The 23,508-nt window shown below is 42.2% G+C and overlaps 1 protein-coding gene across 3 annotated transcripts in view; it reads right to left on the bottom strand.

Annotated features, from left to right (window-relative positions):
• Window positions 1–10,151: 10,151 nt before the first annotated feature.
• Window positions 10,152–23,508, bottom strand: part of Arl4 (ADP ribosylation factor-like 4) — a 97,560-nt gene continuing 84,203 nt past the window's right edge. For all 3 annotated transcript variants that reach the window (XM_076800211.1, XM_076800220.1, XM_076800228.1), the window contains exons 2-4: window positions 17,611–19,310; window positions 14,148–14,363; window positions 10,152–11,091 (exon numbers count right to left, since the gene is read on the bottom strand). In XM_076800211.1, the coding sequence (XP_076656326.1) occupies window positions 10,895–11,091; window positions 14,148–14,363; window positions 17,611–17,821 (624 nt within the window). In that variant the 5' untranslated portion in view covers window positions 17,822–19,310 and the 3' untranslated portion in view covers window positions 10,152–10,894. The remainder of the gene's footprint in view (window positions 11,092–14,147; window positions 14,364–17,610; window positions 19,311–23,508) is intronic.

Below are 23,508 nucleotides of genomic sequence, written 5' to 3'. Positions count from 1 at the left end.
CCGTGAAAAATTCGTAAAGATCGTCCATTCTTCGAGGGTTTCGAGCAAGAGCACTTTAAAGCTTTCTCCTAATCAGTTAAATGGTATAAAGAGATTAGAAATCTTCCGAGCGTATGGAGCACTTCTCCAAGACGACTCGAGGAATTCGAGAACCTAAACGGATGGTTCCAAGCGGCCCGGACACGTCGGAATCGGTCGTAACGCTCGTGGTCGTTGAATTTTCCAGAGAACGAGTCGCGAGGAGGCAGGAAAAGAAATTCCGCGTGTCTTCGGTGCCGCGCGAGAAATATCACTTTGCCGCTATCTGATAACACGGGCCATCGGCCATCATCGTTTCCCGTTTCCTGTTTCTAGAGACGCGCGGTCGTTCCGTTTCACGGCTCGCTGCCGTATCTTTATTTCCTCGATCCTCGTTCTGCCCGCCTCTGCACGGTGACACGAACCACCTACCTACCACCGCCATTTTCCGTCACCGCCGATCGAATTTTCCATAGAAACGACCGTCACCGGCACCGGTTTCCCCTGAATATTCAAAAATCGCGTGACCGCGCCAGGAATCGCGCCTTCGCGACTCGAGACTCTGACTCACTGTGCCTTTATCGATTCCACGGGCTCCTTCGAGACTTCATTTGCATCTTCTAAGGGCGACTTTCGCCACGAATGCCCGCGACCCTTCGCCCTTTATTATTTCTTCGCGACCGGCGAATTTGCTGGCTGTAGTTCGCTATTTTTGCTATTTTTATCCAAGCAGATTCCAATTTTAAAACTGCAACTTTTCATCGTTTTATTTTCTTTCGTCCAATAATTGCGCTGAGAGCTGCCATTTTGATAATTAATACAGTTTACTTCGCGACCGGCGAATTCGCTGGCTGTAGTTCGTAATTTCTGCCATTTTTCTCTGAGCAGATTTCAATTCTTAATCGTTTTATTTTCTTCGGCGTTCATCTAGAATTTCCTGGTTCAACAGCTGCGCTAAGAGCTGCCGTTTTGATAATTAATACAGTTTGCTTCGTTACCGGCGAATTTGCCGGCTGTAGTTCGCTATTTTTGAAATTTTTATCCAAGCAGATTCCAATTTTAAAACAGCAACTTTTCATCGTTTTATTTTCTTTCGTCCAATCACTGCGCTAAGAGCCGCCATTTTGATAATTAATACAGTTTACTTCGCGACCGGCGAATTCGCTGGCTGTAGTTCGTAATTTCTGCCATTTTTCTCTGAGCAGATTTCAATTCTTAATCGTTTTATTTTCTTCGGCGTTCATCTAGAATTTCCTGGTTCAACAGCTGCGCTAAGAGCTGCCATTTTGATAATTAATACAGTTTGCTTCGTTACCGGCGAATTTGCCGGCTGTAGTTCGCTATTTTTGAGATTTTTATCCAAGCAGATTCCAATTTTAAAACAGCAACTTTTCATCGTTTTATTTTCTTTCGTCCAATAATTGCGCTGAGAGCTGCCATTTTGATAATTAATACAGTTTACTTCGCGACCCGCGAATTTGCTGGCTGTAGTTCGTAATTTTTGCCATTTTTCTCTGAGCAGATTTCAATTCTCAATCGTTTTATTTTCTTCAGTGTTCATCTAGAATTTCCTGGTTCAACAACTGCACTAAGAGCCGCCATTTTGATAATTAATACAGTTTACTTCGCGATCGGCGAATTTCCTGACTGTAGTTCGTAATTTTTGCCATTTTTCTCTGAGCAGATTTCAATTCTTAATCGTTTTATTTTCTTCAGCGGTCATCTAGAATTTCCTGGTTCAACAGCTGCCCTAAGAGCCGCCATTTTGATAATTAATCTTCGCGATCGGCGAATTCGCTGGTTGCAGTTCGTTATTTTTGCTATTTTTCTCCAAACAGATTCCAATTTTAAAACTGCAACTTTTCATCGTTTTATTTTCTTTCGTTCAACAACTGCACTAAGAGCTGCCATTTTGATGATTAATACAGTTCACTAGGCGAACAATTGCGTCGTAGGGAGCAGAAAATTTTCGCAGAGAGGAGAATCGATTTCTTACGAAAAGTGTAACGATCGATAGATCGAATCGAGTAGAAATCGTTCGCATGTACAGTCCCGGTAACTTTATACGGAGTTTTTCGCCGCAAGATATTCGAATCGGCCCTCTTTCCCGCGTTTTTCCCGCGAGACAACGCGCTTCCGGATTCTGCGGCGACTTCCGTCACGGGAGATCGTCGCTTCCGGAAGGAACGAACGCGTCTCGTCGTATATCGTTCGCCGCAGACCGCGACTTCCGGTCTCCGTTCCCCCTGTCTCTCTCTCTCGACTTAAATATCGATTCTCGCGTCGCGCCGGCAAACATCGACTAGAAACAAGCGACTTCTTCGCCGTTGGAAAACTCCTCGAGCCTCGAGGCATCGACGATTTTCTTTGCCGATTGTTCCTCCCCCTTTTTGTCCCTCGATCGGGGAGAATTCTTTAATGAAAATTGTCTGCGGCTTCATCGATAGTTCGAAACTGGAAACTTTCCGAACCTCGGGACGAACTTGCCCTATTAATTATTAATTCTGTTGTTTCTCTTCTTCGGTTTCCCCTATCCCATTGTCTTCCAAAAGAGGAAACTTTGAATTGTCGTATCTGAACCTCGAGCGGAAAGTATTTCCGATTTTCATTCGATGATTTTTCTTGGTAGAACTTCTGTTCTGTTTGCTTGGAAATCTTCGGTTGGTATTATTCGATGATAAAAGTCAGTAGTAAAATATCATGGATCGTTTCTGCTCGGTGGAGAAACTCTTCTTTATGGAAGAACTTTGAGGGAAATTGATTAAATTTTGGGGAACGAGGTCGAAATAAATTTTGACTGCTCCCGAAACCCGAGGGAAAATATGACGAAAATTCTGGGTCGCCTGATCTTGGTGGTTTCTTTCTTGATGGAACAACTTTCAATTTTTCATCCTTGGGGAGTGACTATTTCATTTTTCCAGGGTATATAGTAAACTGAAGTTGGTTAGATTTAGGTGGACAATATTTAAATAATTTTCCACTGCCCCTAAAACCCGAAAGAATATGTGCAAAATATTGTGAGTTACTTTTTGGTGGTTTCCTTCTTTCAGGGGACTTTCAATTTTTAATCTTGAGGGAGTGACCATTTTATATTTTTCTGCAGCTGTAGTAAACTGAAGTTGTTTAAATTTGGACTGAAATAAATTTGGATTGCCCCCAAAACCCAAGGGAAAATTCAGAAAATATTCTAAGGTAGTTTCCTGGTGGTTTACTACTTACTTTGAGGAATCAATTTTTAATCCTAGTGGAGTGACTATTTTGGATTTTTCTGTGTCTGCAATAAACTCAAGTTGTTTAAATTTGGAGCATTGAGATTGAAATAAATTTGGATTGCCACTAAGACCCAAGGGAAAATTCAGAAAATATTCTACGTTGCTTCCTGGTGGTTTACTTCTTTCTTGAGGAATCAATTTTTAATCCTAGTGGAGTGACTATTTTGGATTTTTCTGTGTCTGCAATAAACTCAAGTTGTTTAAATTTGGAGGAATGAGACTGAAATAAATTTTGATTGCCCCCAAAACCCAAGGCCAAAATTAGAAAATATTGAAGGTTGCTTCCTAATATTTACTTAATTTCTAACTTCAAATTTTTAAATCTAGTTGAGTGACTATTTTGGATTTTTCTGTGTATTTAATAAACTCGAGTTGTTTAAATGTGAAGGAATGAGGCTGAAATAAATTTTGCCCTCAAGCCCCAAGGGAAAATTTAGAAAATTTTCTAGATTGCTTCCTAGTATTTACTTAATTTGTAACTTTCAATTTTTAAATCCTACTGGAGTGACCATTTCACTTTTTTCTGTGTCTGCAATAAACTCAAGTTGTTTAAATTTGGAGGAACGAGATTGAAATAAATTTTGATTGCCCCAAAACCCAAGGGAAAATTTAGAAAATATTCCAGATTGCTTCCTAATATTTACTTAATTTGTAACTTTCAATTTTTTAATCCTACTGGAGTGACCATACATTTTTCTGTGTCTGCAATAAACTCAAGTTGTTTAAGTTTGGAGGAATGAGACTGAAATAAATTTTGATTGCCACCAAAACCCAAAAATTAGAAAATATTCTGGGTTGCTTCCTAATATTACCTTAATTTGTAACTTTCAATTTTTAAATCCTACTGGAGTGACCATTTTACATTTCTCTATGTCTTTAACAAACTCAACTTGTTTAAATTTGTAGAAATGAGATTGAAATAAATTTTGCCCCGAAGCCCCAAGGGAAAATTTAGAAAATATTCCAGATTGCTTCCTGATATTTCCTTAATTTGTAACTTTCAATTTTTAAATCCTAGTGCAGTGACTATTTCAGACTTTCCTGTATCAAACTGATTAAATTTAGGGGGACGAGATTGGAATAAATCTAGATTGCACGCGAAAACCCGATAGGAGATCTGGAAGACATTCCTGCTCGTTTCTTTCTCCTTCGGAAGTTTCGTTTCCTTCCGAACTCCGTGGCATTCATAAGGAAGTTTAAAAGAAGAAATCAAACTGGATGCGCGGGTAAGGCCGATCCCAGCTCGTTCTATACGTACACGAAGACTCGTCGTTCCGTCGTCCGTTTTATTTCTTCTTGTTTGCTTCGATTCCGTCGTCCCACTTGGACACTTTAATTAAACGAAGTTCCATCTTCGCGGGAATCGAACGCGGAGACATGTGCGAAGTGTGCTTCTCCTCTTCTCGTCGCCTTGGAAGATCGATTTTGGTATCTCGGTTGTTTGACATTGAATCGAACTGGAATTCGCTTTTCAAGGAAGAACTTGGAGGATAGCGTGCAGAAATCGTCGGCTACGAGAACGCTGAACGAAAACTTGGAACAATTCCCGCGGTACAGGTGCTTTTAATTGAAACGGGCGGCTCTTACCTCCAACAATCGCCTCGAAACTCTTGCAAATCAACAGGAAACGATTCGATCTTCGCAAATATACAAGATTTTCTAACGCAAAACAATTCTCTGCTCGTTGGAAAATCAATTGTGCTTGAAGAGCATCAATTTTGTGGAAAACAGGAGCAGATTAAATAGTAACTTTGATAGCCTTCATTTTGTGAAATAAGTTGCGCTTTGGTTTCGTAAAATTTTTCATCGATTTCGCTTGGGTTCGGTGAAAAATTAATTTTTACCGCCTCGTAGGGGTTCTATGGGGAATTCAAAGTGTTCAAAGAGAAATACGTGTACCAATGAATGGGATATAAATTTTGAAAACAGTTCGTAGGGCCTCTGACATTTCTAGGGTCCACGTAGGTGACAGGAGAGTCCCTTTAAACCCCGCAAGGGTTTTAATGACTCATCGACGCCGGTCTCGGTGACACGTTTCGAACGATGACTCACCGACAACTATCCCAGCATCCTCTTCTCCGATATCCGACGCGAACTCAAAACAATAGCAGACACGAGTGCTTCTACACCGATTAAATTCACCATCCTACATCGTTCGATAGATCCTGTTGGCTTCCATTAGCATTACACATTTTTCTCTCGGCTAGGTAACAAAAACTGATCCGGCCATTTTGCTTTCGACCGTTTCATAAATTCTTGGCCCTCATTTTTCATCGAAGCCGATCGATCACTTCGGCTCCATTAACTTTACACATTTTTCCCTCGGCCGCTAACGAAAATTGATCGATCAACCTCTTCAATCGTTTCTCAGATTTCTCCGTTTCTCAGAAAAATTAATTACTCTGTCGGAAGCAGTCGTCGTTATGCTCGTGAAACATCGATGGGTGTTCTCTCTGATAAGTATGCTGCGATTCTCAGAGAAATTAATTATTCTGCCAGAAGCACTCGTTGTTAAATTTACCGAGTGTCAATGCTAGTTATCTCGGGAAATGGCTATTTATTTTTCACAAAAATTATTTGTGTATTCAGGGATTTTACAAAAATTAGTTACTGTGTTTACTCTATATATGTCACTGTTGGAACAGGACTAATCGCGACATCTCTTAAATGATATTATAAGTCGTAATCACGTGACTATAAATAACCAAATAACTATATAAATAACCCGCGAAATTCTAGATCTTTAACCCTTTGCCCTGGAGTGGTGACTCTGAAGCACCACTAGAAATTATTGTGGTATTATTTCAAAGAAATTACGAGAAATTTTACAAAATATTTGTTACATTACAAAATTTGTATTTAAGAGATTACTAAACATTTCAATATTATATGTGTAAATCGGATCAGTTTCGTATGAATAAAATGAAAATATTCTAAGACCGAAGAAAACTTTAGTTTTAGAATGAAAATAGCGCCGAGTGCAAAGGGTTAATAAAAGAAGTTATATTCCACATATTTCGCGTTACTCCGCTGCAATTTACATCTACAACTTCCATCAGTCACAATTGCCTGGCCGATAAAAGTCCCGGAACTATCCCTTCGCTGTTTTCTTCTACGTTCGGCGTGGATCAAAGAATAGTATCTCCTGGCCGATACATGTCCCCGACTAGGCCCGTGTGTTGGACATATATCGAGTAAACACTGTATTCCGTCAGAAGCATTCGCCTTTAACACTAGAACTACCGAGTAATAAATACAACTGATGAATATTGCTTTGTAATCATGACAAGACTACATCTATTCAAATCTAACACCATTTTTATTCTAACATGTGCTTCAGTTCATTCAAACAATTCTGATGAAAACATTTTTATAATTTCTGTAACTGTGAAAGAAAAGATTAGGAGCCAGTCATTTTGACCGGTTCGGTAGTTCCAGTGTTAAAGTTAACCAGATGTTGGTAACGATTTTCTCAGATAATTACCAAGTATTTCTCACCAAAAATGAATTGCGTATTCAGGGATTTTGGTTCGTATATTTGCGAATGATCGACGCGCAGCCTAGTTTCCATTTCCCGTAGGTAATCTGCCGTTTCACGATCGAGAAACGCAGGCGAACCCACCTGAAAAGATAACCACCTGACAGATAACGATATAGTGATTCGCATGGGAAGCGATTTCGAGTTCCATTAAGCCGCGTTCCCACGTGCCTAACTGGCAGAACGCACTCGAAACGGTGGAGAGCCGTCTCGAGTGCGTTCCGGCTCCTCGATCGTCACGGACACACCAACACGACCATCTTTCGGGAAAAAGAAATCGGAAACCGGGAATATTGTCTGGCAAAGCTGCTGGTCGATAAGAGCCACTCGTTACCGGAAGTTAGTGTTTCTGAGGGGCCTCGGTAAACACTGGAACCATGCATCGTTTTGAGCCGGCTCGGGAGATCGACAGTCGATCCTCGATACTCGAAATTCTGACTCACTATCGGCGCGCGGATGAGCGACGATTTTTATCAAATCACGGAGAAATTAAAACGGTTTTTACATGTATGTACTCTTTTGAGAGAAAACGTTCCTCGAGTTTCTCGGTCAAACTCTCTCTCCAACATTCTCAAACTTCGTCAAACGAAGCGCGATCTTCCAGTATTGTTGCAAGGTATGCGGGCTACCTTGTCGAAATTCTTCGAACGAGACGCAATCTTCGTTTGAACTATCTCGAATAGAATGTATTCTTCGTCAAACTTCTTCAAACAGAACGCAACCTCGGCAAAATTTCGCATACGAAACGCCATACTCCACATTTCTCGCGCGCGAACCACATCGTTAAATTTTCTAACAAAAATTACATTTTAAACAAAACGCCAACCTCGCCAAACTTACTCAAACAGAACGCCGTCTATGCTAATTCTTCGGCGAAAACGCCGGTAAAATTTTTCAAACAAAACATCTGTCGAATTTGATCAAACAAAACACGATTATCGCCAAATATTCTAACATAAAACCTCGCTGGGTATCAAACTTTCTCAAACAGAACGACATCCGCGTCAAACTTAGTCGAACGGAACGCCGTTTCCTTCAATTTTTCTCCAAAAGAACGCCGTTCCTTCAGACTTTTCGAAACAAAACGCCGCCCGCGTCAAACTTTCTGAAACAAAACGGCATTCGCGTCAAACTTAGTCAAACAAAGCACCGTCTCCTTCAATTTTTCTCCAAAAGAACGCCGTCCCTTCAGACTTTTCGAAAGAAAACGCCGCCCGCGTCAAACTTTCTCAAACAAAACGCCGCCCGCGTCAAACTTTCTCAAACAAAACGGCATCCTCGTCAAACTGAGTCAAACGGAACAACGTTTCCCTCAATTTTTCTCTAAAAGAACGCCGTCCCTTCTGATTTTTCGAAACAAAACGCCGCCCGCGTCAAACTTTCTCAAACAAAACGGCATCCGCGTCGAACTTAGTCAAACGGAACGTCGTTTTCCTCGATTTTCCTCTAAAAGAACGCCGTCCCTTCAGATTTTTCGAAAGAAAACGCCGTCCGCGTCAAACTTACTCAAACAAAACAGCATCCGCGTCAAACTGAGTCAAACGGAACACCGTTTCCCTCAATTTTTCTCTAAAAGAACGCCGTCCCTTCAGACTTTTTGAAACAAAACGCCGCGCACGTCAAACTTTCTCAAACAGAACGGCATCCGCGTCAAACTTAGTCAAACAAAGCACCGTCTCCTTCAATTTTTCTCCAAAAGAACGCCGTCCCTTCAGACTTTTCGAAACAAAACGCCGCCCGCGTCAAACTTTCTCAAACAAAACGCCGCCCGCGTCAAACTTTCTCAAACAAAACGGCATCCGCGTCAAACTGAGTCAAACGGAACAACGTTCCCCTCAATTTTTCTCTAAAAGAACGCCGTCCCTTCAGATTTTTCGAAACGAAACGCCGCCCGCGTCAAACTTACTCAAACGAAACAGCATCTGCGTCAAACTTAGTCAAACAAATCGGCATCCGCGTCAAACTTACTCAAACAAAACACCGTTTCTCCGAATCTCTCCTAGAGAATCTTCTTCAAACGTAATACAACTCCATCAAACTCTCTGCGAATCGCATAAACTCGCAAAACGCGTGCAACACATCGCGGAAACTCAACGAACCGCTTGCCTAGCCTAAAGTGAAATGATATTTGTCCGTACGTATTGTATTTATGATCCAGCGAGCACCGTTCGACATTTCTCGAGATATGTATGATTTTCCGAAGCTCAAAACGATCGGTCCGCATGATTCACGAACTGCTGTCCCCGTCCCCGGCTAAATACCACGACAGACAACGAGTACAAATATACAGGTGCGCGTAAACGGTTCTCCGATGACTCTCGACGCCAACTATTGTAGATAAGACAACCATGTTTAGGTGTGGCGAGAATCGTCGGGAGAATGTTCGCGCGACGCTACGGGGATTCGAGAGGGGGGCGTTTTTTATCACATCGTTTTACAAAAATCGGTTTTACACGATGGGGGGGGGGGGGGGGGGGGAAACGTCGTTCTTCACCAACGTTACAACGTATAAAGGTGCAAAAATCCGGAGAGGCACGGTCGTCGCCGGGACACCTAGGTCCGCGATCCACCTCGACATCTACGAGCTCCTCTAGGTCGATATAGAATCGATTACGATGATTGTTTGAGATTTATTGATGCGCAAAAAGACCGTTCGCCGGATGTCCGGACGCGAAACTTGTCGAAAGACCGTTTGGCACCTGAGGAGAAGCATTTTGAGCGATTTCAGCGACGGGATTTGATTTAGCACCAGCTAATTAGCTACCTGAGGTTCGTTTCCTCGAGTCTGGTCGATTGTTGGTATCTGTCGGGAATTGCGAGTTAAACGTTTCTTGGTGTTCAATAAGGCTTATTGCTCCAAGGAACTGGCTGACGAACCTGGACAGTGACTAGGTTCGTTCGAACCTTCATGTTTCAATCTTTTTAAACGTAATGCACATAACCCGAAGCTAACTCAGAATTTACACGTCATAAATTTACAGAGAATAACAGAACTGAAACAGGTTGAAAACTCGGAGCAAGTATCGCGTCGGAATAAAATCAAACAGACCGGAGACCGGCAATAAGTCAAGATCAAGATAAGAGGATTCCAAGGCAGCAAGACAAAGTGCTTATCACAGGCAGAGACGACAGAGAATGTGTAGAAGATCTCTTCGTTGAACAAACGTCTGGTGCAATTAGTCAAAGAAAAAGTTAATCGTCGAAAACAGAGAGCGGCTGTTATCAGGTGAATCGTCAGGTTGAAGCTTCTCCGTCTGAATATTCACGCGAGCATTTGCTCCCCATCGCCGACGATCGCTCAAGCAGCTTATCCCCCGGCTCGGGCAGTCGCTCCGATTACCAGATACCCAGAATTTCTCCGCGAGAGCCGTCATTGTTAATAATACGGGCCGACGTCATCGTTATCAGCGAGGAGAGGCCGCCGTAATCGCGACCTGGCCCGTTGACCCTTTCTCGGTAGCAAAATAGGCGGTCGATTCTCGCGCGCTCGGTCATCGTCATCGACGACGAAGCCGAGAGGCTCTGGCGCAACAACGCCGTCGTTTAGGAAAAGAGAAGTCTCCCGGAGGATCGACAATAGAGCTTGAAGAAGCGCTTTGTCGTTCCGTCGTCGTCCGGAGAACAACGATCTGCGGTTCGATCATCCTTCTTCCCGGCGGAAGATCCTCGGGAACAATTCAAAGACGACGAGGACAAGCGTCCTGGGCTCGTCCGCTCTTTGGAAGAACTCATTCTCCGTTGACAAGTCTCTCCTCGACTGCTCCCCGCCGAGAGACCTGACGCAACACGGAGAACGCGACGCGTCAGCGATCGATAGATCCGTCTGCGACACAAGTCAGCCCGGTACACGTCTGACCGAAAAATCGTTGATCGTCGGGAATGTCCACCGACCGTAGAAGATTAAAGGACTGTCCACAAGGCGAGCTTTAGCTCACTCGAGCAGCTCCGGGTCGCGCGACGCCGAAGACGACGAGGACACCATCGAGGGCGTAGCTGGCGCCAAAGGAGAGACTGTCCGCGACTGACAATATCAGAAGACGCACGTGCAGTCCTCCGTGGCCCTGGCCTACCTGGCCCGCTTCCTGTTCAGCTTCGCAAGCTTACGTCGCTTCAGGATCAACTGGTACAACGTGTCCAGACCCTCGTGCAGACCCTCGCCGGTGATCGCGCAAGCTGGCTGCACACGGATGCACGCGCTACCAGGCATCCCTGCCAGCTCCAACACCCCCAGGTGCTTCTCCAGCTCGATCACCTCTTTCGCACCTGTGGACAACAGAATGAGCCAAACGTCAGTCCACCAGAACTTGATGAGAGAGATCAAGTGGCTTCGCGGGGGACGTTGCAGACTTGGAGGATCTTCGTGGACTTTCACTTCGTGAGGAAAGAATTGGAGGCTTTGGGGATTTTCATGGACTTTGACTTTATCAAGAAAGAATTGGAGGCTTTGAGGTTCTTCTTGGACTTTGACTTTGTTAGTCAAGAATTGGAGACTATGAGGATCTTCATAAACTTTGACTTCGTCGGTCAAGAATTGGAGACTTTGAGGATGGTTAAAGAATTTTCGCAGAGTGCAATCATGAACCAAGAATTGGGGGCTTTGAGGATCTTCTTGGACTTTGACTTCATGAAGAAAGAATTGGAGGCTTTGGGGATCTTCTTGGACTTTGACTTCATGAAGAAAGAATTGGAGACTTTGAGGATCTTCTTAGACTTTGACTTCTTGAACCAAGAATTGGAGGCTTTGAGGATCTTCTTGGAGTTTGACTTCGTCAGTCAAGAATTGGAGATTTTGAGGACGGTGCAGCAATATTCGAAGAGAGCCTTCATGAACCAAAAATTGGAGGCTTTGAGGATTTTCTTGGACTTTGACTTTGTCAGTCAAGAATTGGAGGCTTTGAGGATTTTTAGGACTTTGACTTTCTTAGTTAAGAATTGGAGACTTTGAGGATGGTTAAACAATCTTCGTACAATGTCTTCAAAAACCAAGAATTGAAGTCTTTGAGCATCTTCTTGGACTTTGACTTCGTCGGACAAGAATTGGAGGCTTTGAGGATCTTCTTGGTTTTTGACTTCGTCAGTCAGAACTAGAGACCTTGAGGATCTTCATGGACTTTGACATCATGAACCAAGAATTGGAGGCTGTGGGGATCTTCTTGGACTTTGACTTCATGAAGAAAGAATTGGAGACTTAGAGGATCTACTTGTACTTTGACTTCATGAACCAAAAATTGGAGGCTTTGAGGATCTTCTTGGACTTTGACATCATGAACCAAGAATTGAAGGCTTTAGGGATCTTCATGGACTTTGACTACATCAGTCAATAATTGGAGACTGTAAGGATGGTTAAAGAATTTTCGTAGAGTGCCTTCATGAACCAAGAATTGAAGACTATGAGGATCTTCTTGGATTTTGTTTTATTGAGTTAAAATTTGGAAATGTTGAGGATGATTGGAGGATTTTCTTAGACTTCGTCTTCATGAGCCAGGATATGGAGACTTCGAGGATCTTCTTGGACTTTGACTTCGTCAGTCAAGAATTGAAGACTTTGAGGATCTTCATGGACTTTGACTTCGTCAGTCAATAATTGGAGACTTTGGGGATCTTCGTGGATATTATTTTTATAAGTCAGAACTTGAAAATGTGAAGGATGATTGGAGGATCTTCTTGGACTTCGTCTTCATGAGCCAGGATATGGAGACTTCGAGGATCTTCTTGGACTTTGACTTCATCAGTCAAGAATTGGAGACTTAGAGGATCTACTTGTACTTTGACTTCATGAACCCAGAATTGGAGACTTTGAGGATCTTCTTGGACTTTGACATCATGAACCAAGAATTGGAGACTTTGAGGATCTTCTTGGACTTTGACTTCATCAGTCGAGAATTAGAGACTTAGAGGATGTCCTTGTACTTTGACTTCATGAACCAAGAATTGGAGACTTTGAGTATCTTCATGGACTGTGCCTTTATGAATCAAGAATTGGAGGCTTGGAGGATCTTCATGGACTGTGACTTTCTGAACCAAGAATTGGAGGCTTTGAGGATCTTTCTGGACTTGGACTTCATCAGTCAAGAATTGGAGACGTTGAGGATGGTTAAAGAATTTTCGTAGAGTGCCTTCATGAACCAAGAATTGAAGACCATGAGGATCTTCTTGGATCTTGTTTTATTCAGTTAAAATTTGGAAATGTTAAGGATGATTGGAGGATTTTCTTAGACTTCGTCTTCATGAGCTAGGAAATGGAGACTTCAAGGATCTTCTTGGACTTCATCTTCATGAGCCAGGAAATGGAGACTTTGAGGATAGTTGAAAGATCTTAGATTCTTCAATGATAGTCTCAAGAACAGCCTAGCTGGAATGAACTTGACTGAAATAATCCTTGAAAAAAAGAAATAATCCTTGTAAAATTGGGTCCGACAGTGGTATTCTCTTGCACTCCTAATCTACTTAACAATATTTAAATAAACTAAAACTTGCAGCGCCAATAAACCGGTCGTCCACGAGATCCATCTAATCGAACACAATCCTGAAGTTAAATTTGCAAGTGACTCATCCCGTAAAACGATTCGCAGTAAAATTATGTCATCTCCCGATACTGTAAGCCCATACTTTGCGTACCACGTTGCAACACCAGACAACGGTTCACGTTTAATCGTCAGTGCGACTTATGCAACAAAGATCATCAAACAGCTTAACCCGACAGACCGTGCTCCGATCAGATCAGATTAATTTTTCCACGACGGCTTTCTTTCAACGTTATTAGGAGCAACCCGTCGAGAGGATGAAGAGCGCCTGATCTAGAATCTAAACATGCTCCACTATAAATTGCGGTCAAGTGCATTCGCAGACTTCGAAGCCGAAGCCGTACACGTCCGAACCGATACGACAGTGTTTTCTCGGCCACTTGATCCTACATTCTTAAGACTTCAAAGGAGATTCTATTTTCTGGCGGATCATTTATCGGAAATCATCCTGCGAAATCTATAATTCTCCATTGGACGACTGGATTAGATCATTTACATATGTTCTGTCCAACGAGACGAGGCAGAGAAGCACTCAGCTTGCGCCCTTGGCTAACTACAGTGACTTCTCGATATATGTCACCTAGACGGGTCTTCCCAGCGTCATGTATCGTCTAGGAGACACTCCTCGGCATGACTCCTCACTACTCCGCGGAGTAGTGGGGATAATTCCGCGACGTTTATCATCCAGGCCTCGGCGACATATATAGAGAAATCACTGTATCTGATAAGGGTAACTTCTCGTTGGACACACTATAGTTCTATATAGTTTTGCAATTTCTAGAGTTCTTATTCCACCTGGTAGGTCCTGCTTGTTGGCCAGGATCAGAATGGGCACGCCAGCGTTGTCAGGGCTCCTAGCTGTCCTGGTCAGCTCCATCTTAGCTTCTTCGAGTCTCTCGGCATCGCATGAGTCAACCACGAAGATGATCCCGTCGGTGCAACGTGTATACGACTTCCACAAAGGTCGCAGTTTCTCCTGACCACCAACGTCCCACACGAGAAAATTCACACCTGCAAGCAGACAACGATTCCAATCTATTCATTATCAATGATCCGATTAAATAACTTTTGAAAACATGAAATTCCTTTCGAATTGATTTAGCTGGCGGCTGATTGAAAGTGTTATCTAGCTCTGAATCGTTTCATAAGTGATTATAATCAGAACGATCGATAATCGGAGAACACGCGGATAGACATTCTTCGGCTATTTCGTTTTAGTGCCCCAGCGAGGAAAGATTCCGAGAAAAACAATGTAGAAAACTATCGATTAAACAATTACCGCAGCCATTAAACCGATTCCGTCCAGCCATAAAACCGATGAAGAAACTTGCGGGCCGACTCCTATTATCTTAAGCACAGTTGTTCGCTAAGTGCGCGTAATCCCTTTTACTTTTACGTGACCCTAATTTTCGGTGACCCGCTCTACTTCTGATGCACCTTAAAAATTTCCCCGATATCCACGTGGGTCCAGAATCTTCGAACAACTTTACCATTTTCTGCAATGTTCGGCAAGAAACTTCATCGTTCTGTAATTTCAGGTGCATCAGACCGCATAAGTTGTACGATTATGGTACGCTAAATTTTTCTAGGAGCTCTCATAATTTCAGACGTAGCAGACCGCATGACTCGTGCGATTATGGTACGGTCAATTTTTCTCTAGACTTCAAACTCGAGAATTTTAATCAAGAGGATCGTAACGATGAATTCTACTAATCAAGGTTATGGTACACTAAATTTTTCTAGGAGCTTTCATCATTTCTGATGTACCAGACCGCATTAGTCGTACGATTATGGTAGTCAATTTTTCTCTAGACTTCAAACTCGAGAATTTTAATCAAGAGGATCGTAACGATGAATTCTATTAATCAAGGTTATGGTACACTAAATTTTTCTAGGAACCTTCATCATTTCATAGTTTCAGACGTAGCAGACCACATAAGCCATACGATTATGGTACAGTCAATTTTTCTCTAAACTTCAAACTCGAGAATTTTAATCAAGAGGGTCGTAACGATGAATTCTATTAATCAAGGTTATGGTACACTAAATTTTTCTAGGAGCCTTCATCATTTCAGATGTACCAGACCGCACAAGTCTTACGATTATGGTACACTAAATTTTTCTCTAGACATCAAACTCGAGAATTTTAATCAAGAGGATCGTAACGATAAATTCTATTAGTCAAGGTTATAGTACACTGAATTTTCTTTAGACGTCAAACTTGAAAGAAGATGTTGACTAACAGGATTACAACGACAAAGTCTGTTAAGGAAGTTTACGGTACAGTGAATTTTCTTTAGACTTCAAACGTGAAAGAAGATGCTGATTAACAGGACTGTAACGATGAAGTCGGTTAACGAAGTTTCTGGGCGCTGAATATTTCTTTAAACGTCAAACTTGAAAGAAGACGTTGATTAACACTAAATCTACCACCGCCGGTTAAAATGACCGTTCCAGATTTTTTATCTTACAATTACTGAAATTGTAAAGATGCTTTCGTGGGAAATGATTGAATAGATATACAGTGTGTCCCACGAGGTATGTCCACTATCTTAGTTATTTCAAAGAATACGAGAAACTGTTACAGAAATTGTAGGGTTTAAGAAACAATATGTTATAAATGATATTCTTGCAAGTGAGGGCGTAGAGAAGATATCACCTTTGTTTTTTTAAATGGAATGTCCAATGTCTCCAATAGATTATTCTGAGTATAAAAGTGCTAAAGTGTATTTGTCCTAAAATTTACCGTTGCTGAGATGTTTGACTGTTTTCATGAAGAATTTTCTAAATGTCGGCCATCTGCAGCAACGTTGTAGTCCTTGAATTGTTGCGTCTCTTACAAGTCTTATTGTTGCAGCGTTTATTGTAGCACGCGCTGCGATAATTCGTTGCTCCGTATCTTCCGGAGTTGTTGGTGCATCTCGATACACAATATTTTTCAATGTTCCCCACAAGAAAAAATCTAGGGGTGTTCAATCTGGACTTCGTGCTGGCCAGCAAATAGTGCCACAGCGTCCTATCCATCGATTTCGGAATATTTCATTAAGTATACTTCTCACCCTTCGAGCGTAGTGTGTTGGACATCCATCGTGCTGATGCCACATTGTCCGACGAACGCTTAATGGCACGTTTTCTAATCAATTTGGCAATGTATTTCTTAAGAACGTATCATATTTTTGACCGGTAAAAGTGTCGTCAATGAAACGAGGCCCAATTATTTGTTGCCCTATGATTCCACGCCACGCATTAATGGACCAGCGTCTTCGATGATCAATTTCTCGTAGCCAGTGAGGATTTTGTACCGACCAATAACGCGCGTTATGTAAATTAACGCGCCCAGTGCTGGTAAAAGTAGCCTCATCGGTAAATAGTATTAAAGAGAAAAAAGTGGATTGATTTGCAGCCGCTCTTGAGCCCGTCCACAAAGTCTAACACGATTTACATAATCCATGTCATGTAATTTCTGGTGAAGGCTAATGTGCTACGGATGATACTTGTGACGAGTGAGAATTCGTGATGCACTACTTTTGCTGACTTCAGATTCGCGGTGCATCTGACGTACAATGATATGAAGATTATGATGTGCCATTGCAATAACATTAATTTCATTATCTTCATCACTACATACAGGGAGACTTCCAGTTTCTTTTAATTTTTGACACAATCTTTCAAAAATCTTGTGCGAAGAGCATACGCGGTTTGCATATCTTTCAAATTTCGAGCCACAAGTGCGTTTCCCTTACTTTTTCCATAAATTAGAAGCATCTCTAATTGTTCTTCGAATGAAAATTTCATATTGACTGTCTTTTGTTCAGTAATTGAGAAACTGACTGACACTGGGCGACGTCGAAAGCCTAACAATGTTTATTCAATATCCTTGAATACGTTCCATAATGAAAGTAATAGAAACAGTCAGATGTCTCAGCAACGGTGAATTTCAGGACAAATACACTTTAGTGCTTTGATACTCAGAATACCATTTAAAAACACAATGGTGATATCTTCTCTACGCCTCCACCTGCAAAAATATCATTTATATTATGTAGTTTCTTAAACCCTACAACTTCTGTAAGTAACTTTGAGATGAACAAGATATTCAAGTGGACAGAGCTCGTGGGACACACTGTATTTGGGAGAGCTTGTATTATAACGCGAGCCGCACAATTTTGATAAGACAATATGTATTAGTAATTTTTAAGGCTCGGTGGGTTTAGTGTTAACAGGATTATACTGATAGAAAAGAGAAGAATGGTTTTACCTTTGGCCTTGCCAATGCCACCGCGGATTCTCTCGCAGTTGAAGCCGATGGTGGGCACGGTGTTCAGGTACTGGTCGAACTTGAGGCGGTACAACGCTGTCGTCTTCCCGGCACTGTCCAGACCGAGCATGGCCACGTGGAGCGGCGTTCCCGTAGGAAGTGCCTCTAGGAACCCGCCGCTCGTCCCGCTCCTGCCCATCCCGGCACCCATTCCTCTCCCTCGGCGACCACCTCTTCCCTAGACCTTCTCTTCCTCCTCTCCTATCGTCCGTTTATCAGGCATTTAGCCCCTCTCCCTCGACGCTCCCTTAATATCGACTCCTTTCCGCCTCTAATCAATTTTTATTCCTCGAGCTCCCTCTCCTTCTCAATTTCTTTTCCTTAACTCGAGTTCTTCTTCCCCTCGCCCTATCTTCTAGCTCTCATTCTTTTCCCCGGCCCTGACTCTTTTTATAAATCCAGTCTCGAATAGTTCAGCTATTCCCCGTTCCTCCAGGTCCCTATTCTTCACAATTTCTTATCTTTTCGATGGATTCTTCTTTTCTGTGCTCTATTTGCCAGGTTTCATTCTTCTTTAGGCTTCTAGCTTTCCCGTAGGTCCTCTGTTGGCGTTCAATTAATTTTCTTGTTCCCACAGTTCTTACTTTTTCTCTTCACTCTATTTTCTAGGTTTTAGTGTTCGCTGAGCTTCTGTCTACGGATCTCTTCAAGTTCCTTCTTCGCCTTCTTTAAAATATCGTATCTTTTCTCCAGGTTCCTTTCTCCTTCGCTCTATCTTCTAGCTTTCATTTTTCACCAGCCTCATATCTTTGTGTGTACGACTCTCTAGACTACTGCGCCGTCTCACTCGCGTCGGTTTATCGGCAGTTCCTCGCTGTTCAAGTCATCCACTATCAGTCTCGATTCTTCTCAGTCTCTCCTCCGATTTTTCTTCCTAGGAACCATGCCAGATCTCTCTACAGAACCCGGTATCCTATTTCCTCGTACCTCTTCATCAAAGGTTCCTTCGCTATCTAGTTGCCCCTCATCTCGTCAGGGTCTCCCTTCGAGTATAGTCTTCGCTGTCTCAATTCTTCTTCGTTTATTGCAGCCAACCTGACCGACTATTCAGTTCCAGTTCAATCTTCTTTACCTCTTCCGAATTTCTTCAGGGTCTCTCTTCAAACTCTTTCCGTATCTTCACCTGTAGCTTCTCCCCTCTGGACTGTCTTTCCAACAGACTCACGTACCCTGGAACGTTCTAATCAATCTCGAATCAAGTATATTCTCGAATTTCCCAGCTCTTCAGGACCTCTCCCTCGGTTTTCCTCCCACCGTTTACGTTTGGATGCACCTATCCCAGCATTCCTACCTGACCCTATCCAGGGCCGAAGAGAGGTCCCTTCCACCGAATCCTCTCTCGGTTTATGATCCCGCGGCGCCCCTTTATTCCATGCTGGCGGTTGTACCTGCCGTCTCGAGACGTTTCTTCTTCTTCTTCTTCTTCTTCTTCTTGTTTCTCGCTGTTGTTCCCCGGGAGAGAGAGGATAGCCGGGGCGCCTTTCGTGTCTCTGGGCCAAAGTCGCGGACGGAGAGAGAGAGAGGGAGAGAGAGAGAGAGAGAGAGAGAGAGAGAGAAGAGAGGCTCTGCTGTCTCCGCTTTCGATGCTCGTCCCCGCCGTAAAAGGACTCGCTTCGAGGCCACGATCACCACCACACCGGCTGAAAATGAAAGGAGAAACGCGTTATCGATGCCCGCACTGTCTGCCGATTATCGGGCCGATTTTTCGCGAGCACGTTTTCGTTTTCTTTTCCGTTTCTTTTCTTATCGATCGCAGAACCCGAGCCGCTAAATCGCCTCGAAACACGATGTCGAACTTTGGGTCTCTGGATCGACAGATTTATCGATCATCGACGAAAATCAACCCTCGTCGTGAACAAGTTTAAAGATCACCGTCACGCGTGTGTACGTGTGACGATCACGATTTTTCACGGCACCTACGGAATATCGATTTGATGCTGCCTATGTTGTTGTTTGTAATTAAATGTAGCTAGACTGCGGAGCTTTGTGCAAATTCACGGTTTTATATATTAATTTGACGAAATCTAAAATTGAGGAAAAATTAGTTTGGTGGACTAAAATATTGCTTCTGATAAGAGCGGAGTAAAAGCATGCTTGTGACACTAGACCTACCAAGCACAAGGCATACAGGGTGTTCATTTGAAAACTTTCGAAAATTTATCGGAAAGTATGAAAGATATTGAAATGTGTAAAACACGTGTCCGAGGATTTCGAGGGGGGCAGTATAAGTTTTTTATTTGGGTGGCGTTTTCAAGGTGGTTTTAAGGTCAACTCTGCTTTTCAAATGGAAACCTATATTTTTTATTATGGGATATTATTGTACGTAAAAAGACCGGCAATTTTCGTAAGATACTTTTTTTCATCAGCGCTAGATATTCGGCTGGAAAGTTTTCACATGAACACCCTGTATAAAAGTGAAACGTCTTATAAAAAGGGAGAAGATTGAATTTACTTAAACTTTGCACGATTTACAATATGTGCTTAACACTAGGTTTACGGAGCATTAGAAGTGAGTATTTTACATTTCTTTATAAAAATACGAAGAATCTATCTATCCAAGTTTTCAACCATTTTTTAAATAATATATACAAAGGGAATAAGTTTGTTGAGTAATACCACGTAGATCTTCACAATCTCAATAATCGTAAATTAAAAATATTAGAACCCGTCATTTTGACGGGTCCCGTAAACCTAGTGTTAAATAAATAAGTCAATTCAGTAATTTCCTGTGAAAAAGTTTTCATAATTTCAATAATTGTGAAATAGAAAACCGGTCATTTTGACCGTGGTAGGTTTAGAGTTAATTTTTATTCCTATACTCGTTTTCTTGAATTTTAGAAATTTGCATATAAAGATCTGTAAAGGTCTATAAATCGTAGCATGATTTTTGGAGAACATGCAACCTTTCTGTGCCCATACCTCTCTTCATATTTGACAAGAGAAATCCCCACTTTCAATTCCTGCTTTCATTGAACTGTTATAAAGAAAATTGTATTCTTATAATTCGTAAGCTGTACTGAAACTAGAATTTTTACTTTGAAGTACGTCTGCTCGGTATCTAATTTCAGGAACGTTTTTTGAAAAATGTTTCCTGGGCCATGTTTTCGACAAAACGTGTTAGAATAATTCTCTGAATTTCTGGTTTTGTTGGACACTTTTCGCAGCAGCCAGTAGCGGGGCCCGGCGCACAGGGGGCAGTTTGGACAAAATCGGATTCAAAATCAAGGAACTTTCGATAGGAATGAGGTAGAGCGATGAAATCTTTTTGAAATGAAAGCTGCAACTTTGTAGAATATGGGAAAATAGAGAGATTATGGCACGAACGTTTTTTAACCTCGAGAAAATTCGTTAAACGCGCACAAATTCAAGAAAATTGGAGTTTTTCCAATACCACGCGCGGAAAAAATTTTTTTTAACATGCTATACATCATTTCCCATAGATTTTTTCACGCTGATTTCAAATCTGGTCTCAAAATTTGTCCACGACCTCAGGATTTTGCAAAAAAATAGATTTTTGTGACAAAAACTACTGAAGTCATTTTTTCGTTGAAACAATTGGATGGTAATAATCTCCCTATTTTTCCCATATTCTACAAAGTTTCAGCTTTCATTTAAAAACAAATTTCATCGCTCTATCTCATTTCTATCGAAAGTTCTTTGACTTTGAATCCGATTTTGTCCAAATTGCCCACTGTGCGGCGCATCAACAAACGAACAAACGAATTTATGATTAAGCCGGCGTGAAATATCGTTCTTTTCGGTTCGTAATTCGTGGAAGAGGATTCGCGAGCCGACGGAAGGGCTCTTAAACGGTCGACAAAAGCGAATTGAACGTTCTCCGGGGATCGAGAGAGCGCGAAACGGCCAGGTGAGCTGCCCGGAGCGATCGCAAGAGCGACTCTCACCGATCTATAATGACCACGGAAGGATCGTCGGAAGATCGAGCAGGCTCGAAAACTACTGAATCTGGTCTGGTCCGACTCACGCGTTATTCTTTGCGGCGAGGGTCGAACCTTGTGATCGATAGCCTCTCGAGGAACCAGTCCTGCGTCCCGGGAACTTTGGATCGAGTCGAGGATCGAGCCCGGGGATCGATCGGTGGGTGGGGTTCAGGGGAATTAAAGAAAAACTGCTAACCGGAGAAAAATCGGAAAACCCGAGGAGAACGTCGGAGGAAAAATCCACGATCCCTCCAGATATAAAATCTGCCAATAATGAGCGATAAAAACGTTCAGACTTCCATATAGGATTTTTCAAATATTTCTTGGAGCGTGAAAAATTATTACAGAGATGTACAGCACTGGCGTTCAAAATATTTTTCCGACCGTGAAGAACGGTGAAAAAATTGGAAAAATCGATCGAGATGGAAGAGAAACCGTTCGAGCTGTTGTGTTAAAACGTGCGTGATTTGATGCACTTACGATACAAATTAATTGGTGACGTTTAAAACAGTGAGAAAGATTGAATATAGATTAATCCTCATTCGTCGAGATTATTTCACGAAGACTGAAACCTCTGTTTTTAATTCCCTACAATTAAAGCAGACAATTTTTATTACGCATAAAGATCCACTATGGGCGAATACAAAGCCACAATCTTTCATGCAATTATTGTTCAAGAACGTGTTAGAAGGGTTAAATCTTCCGTGACTAATAAATTGCACGTGTTTGAGGAATACTGTCTGGTTAAAAAATGGGACAGGAGGGAATTAAAGGACAACGGCGATTAATCGATCGAGATAACAGGCAGTTATGGCGGACAATTAAGCAGAGGGATAGTTTATTATACGAAAAGCTCGTTAAGGGGATGGAGAGAAAAGAATATAGTGACGGTGGAAGATCGGTAACCTTGGCAAAGAAGTGGCCGGGCTAACGAGTGCGCATGCAAATCCGCCAGCAACGTATTCCAGTTTCGCGGGACACGATTAATCTCTCTTTCGAGGCTGCCGCGTTTTATGGATAACGACGATTACGGGATACGGAATTCTGTGCCTCGTTCATTAAACATAAACCGGGCCGGCGAATATTAGGCTGTCGCGCGACAATAAACGCGCCGATATAGCCGGCGGTTTATAAAAAGACTGCGAGAAACTTTCGTTTCGAACTGGGCTTAAAGTGTCGGCGAAATGTCGGCTCCGTTCAGCCGGGAGAAATATTCATTTTAAAGAGAAATATCCAATTAATGTCAAGGCGAGGGATTTTTAACGAGGCCGGGATTTAGTCGTGAAATATTGATCGAAGTTGACTGCATATTTTTAGGACAAACGCATTTAAATTGCGAGGATTTTCTCATCCATCGCGGACCACGCAATTTGTGTTAAGAATACGTGTGGAGCACGTTAATAAATATCTATTGCAGAGTTATTAACTGAAAGGCTAATTTTAGATATTGTTTCAGGTACTAAATTATTCGGATGTACCCTCCTGCACTTGTAAGTGTATAGCACTTACAAGAAAATATATGGACCTCGTGCTATTCAACTTTCTTCCCTGCATCTTTTTCTGCTTTTCACTAAAGAGGCATAACCAGTCCTAATTAAGCGAGTTGCACTGTGTATGCGGCCCTGGAAACTGGCTCGTGAATGCCAACCTCGTAGACATGTCGAATTGTCGGGCAGTGTACCCTAAGTCAGGCTTCATTAACGAGTTCGAAACATGGTTCATTTTCATACACAAAAAAATATTCTACGTCGATATCGGGCAATCAACTTGAACAATACCGTAGAAATAATTTTTCAATGTGTCTTAATCCACTTCGAATCTCTAATCCTCCCCTTCTCGGTCTCGATTAAATTAAGTGCTCGAACAAATTAATTGTTACCAAGATAGGCATCTGTAC

This window comes from Halictus rubicundus, chromosome 1, assembly GCF_050948215.1.
Source record: "Halictus rubicundus isolate RS-2024b chromosome 1, iyHalRubi1_principal, whole genome shotgun sequence".
In the NCBI taxonomy this organism is placed as follows: Eukaryota; Metazoa; Arthropoda; class Insecta; order Hymenoptera; family Halictidae; genus Halictus; species Halictus rubicundus.
This window is presented reverse-complemented; position numbering and strand designations above follow the sequence as displayed.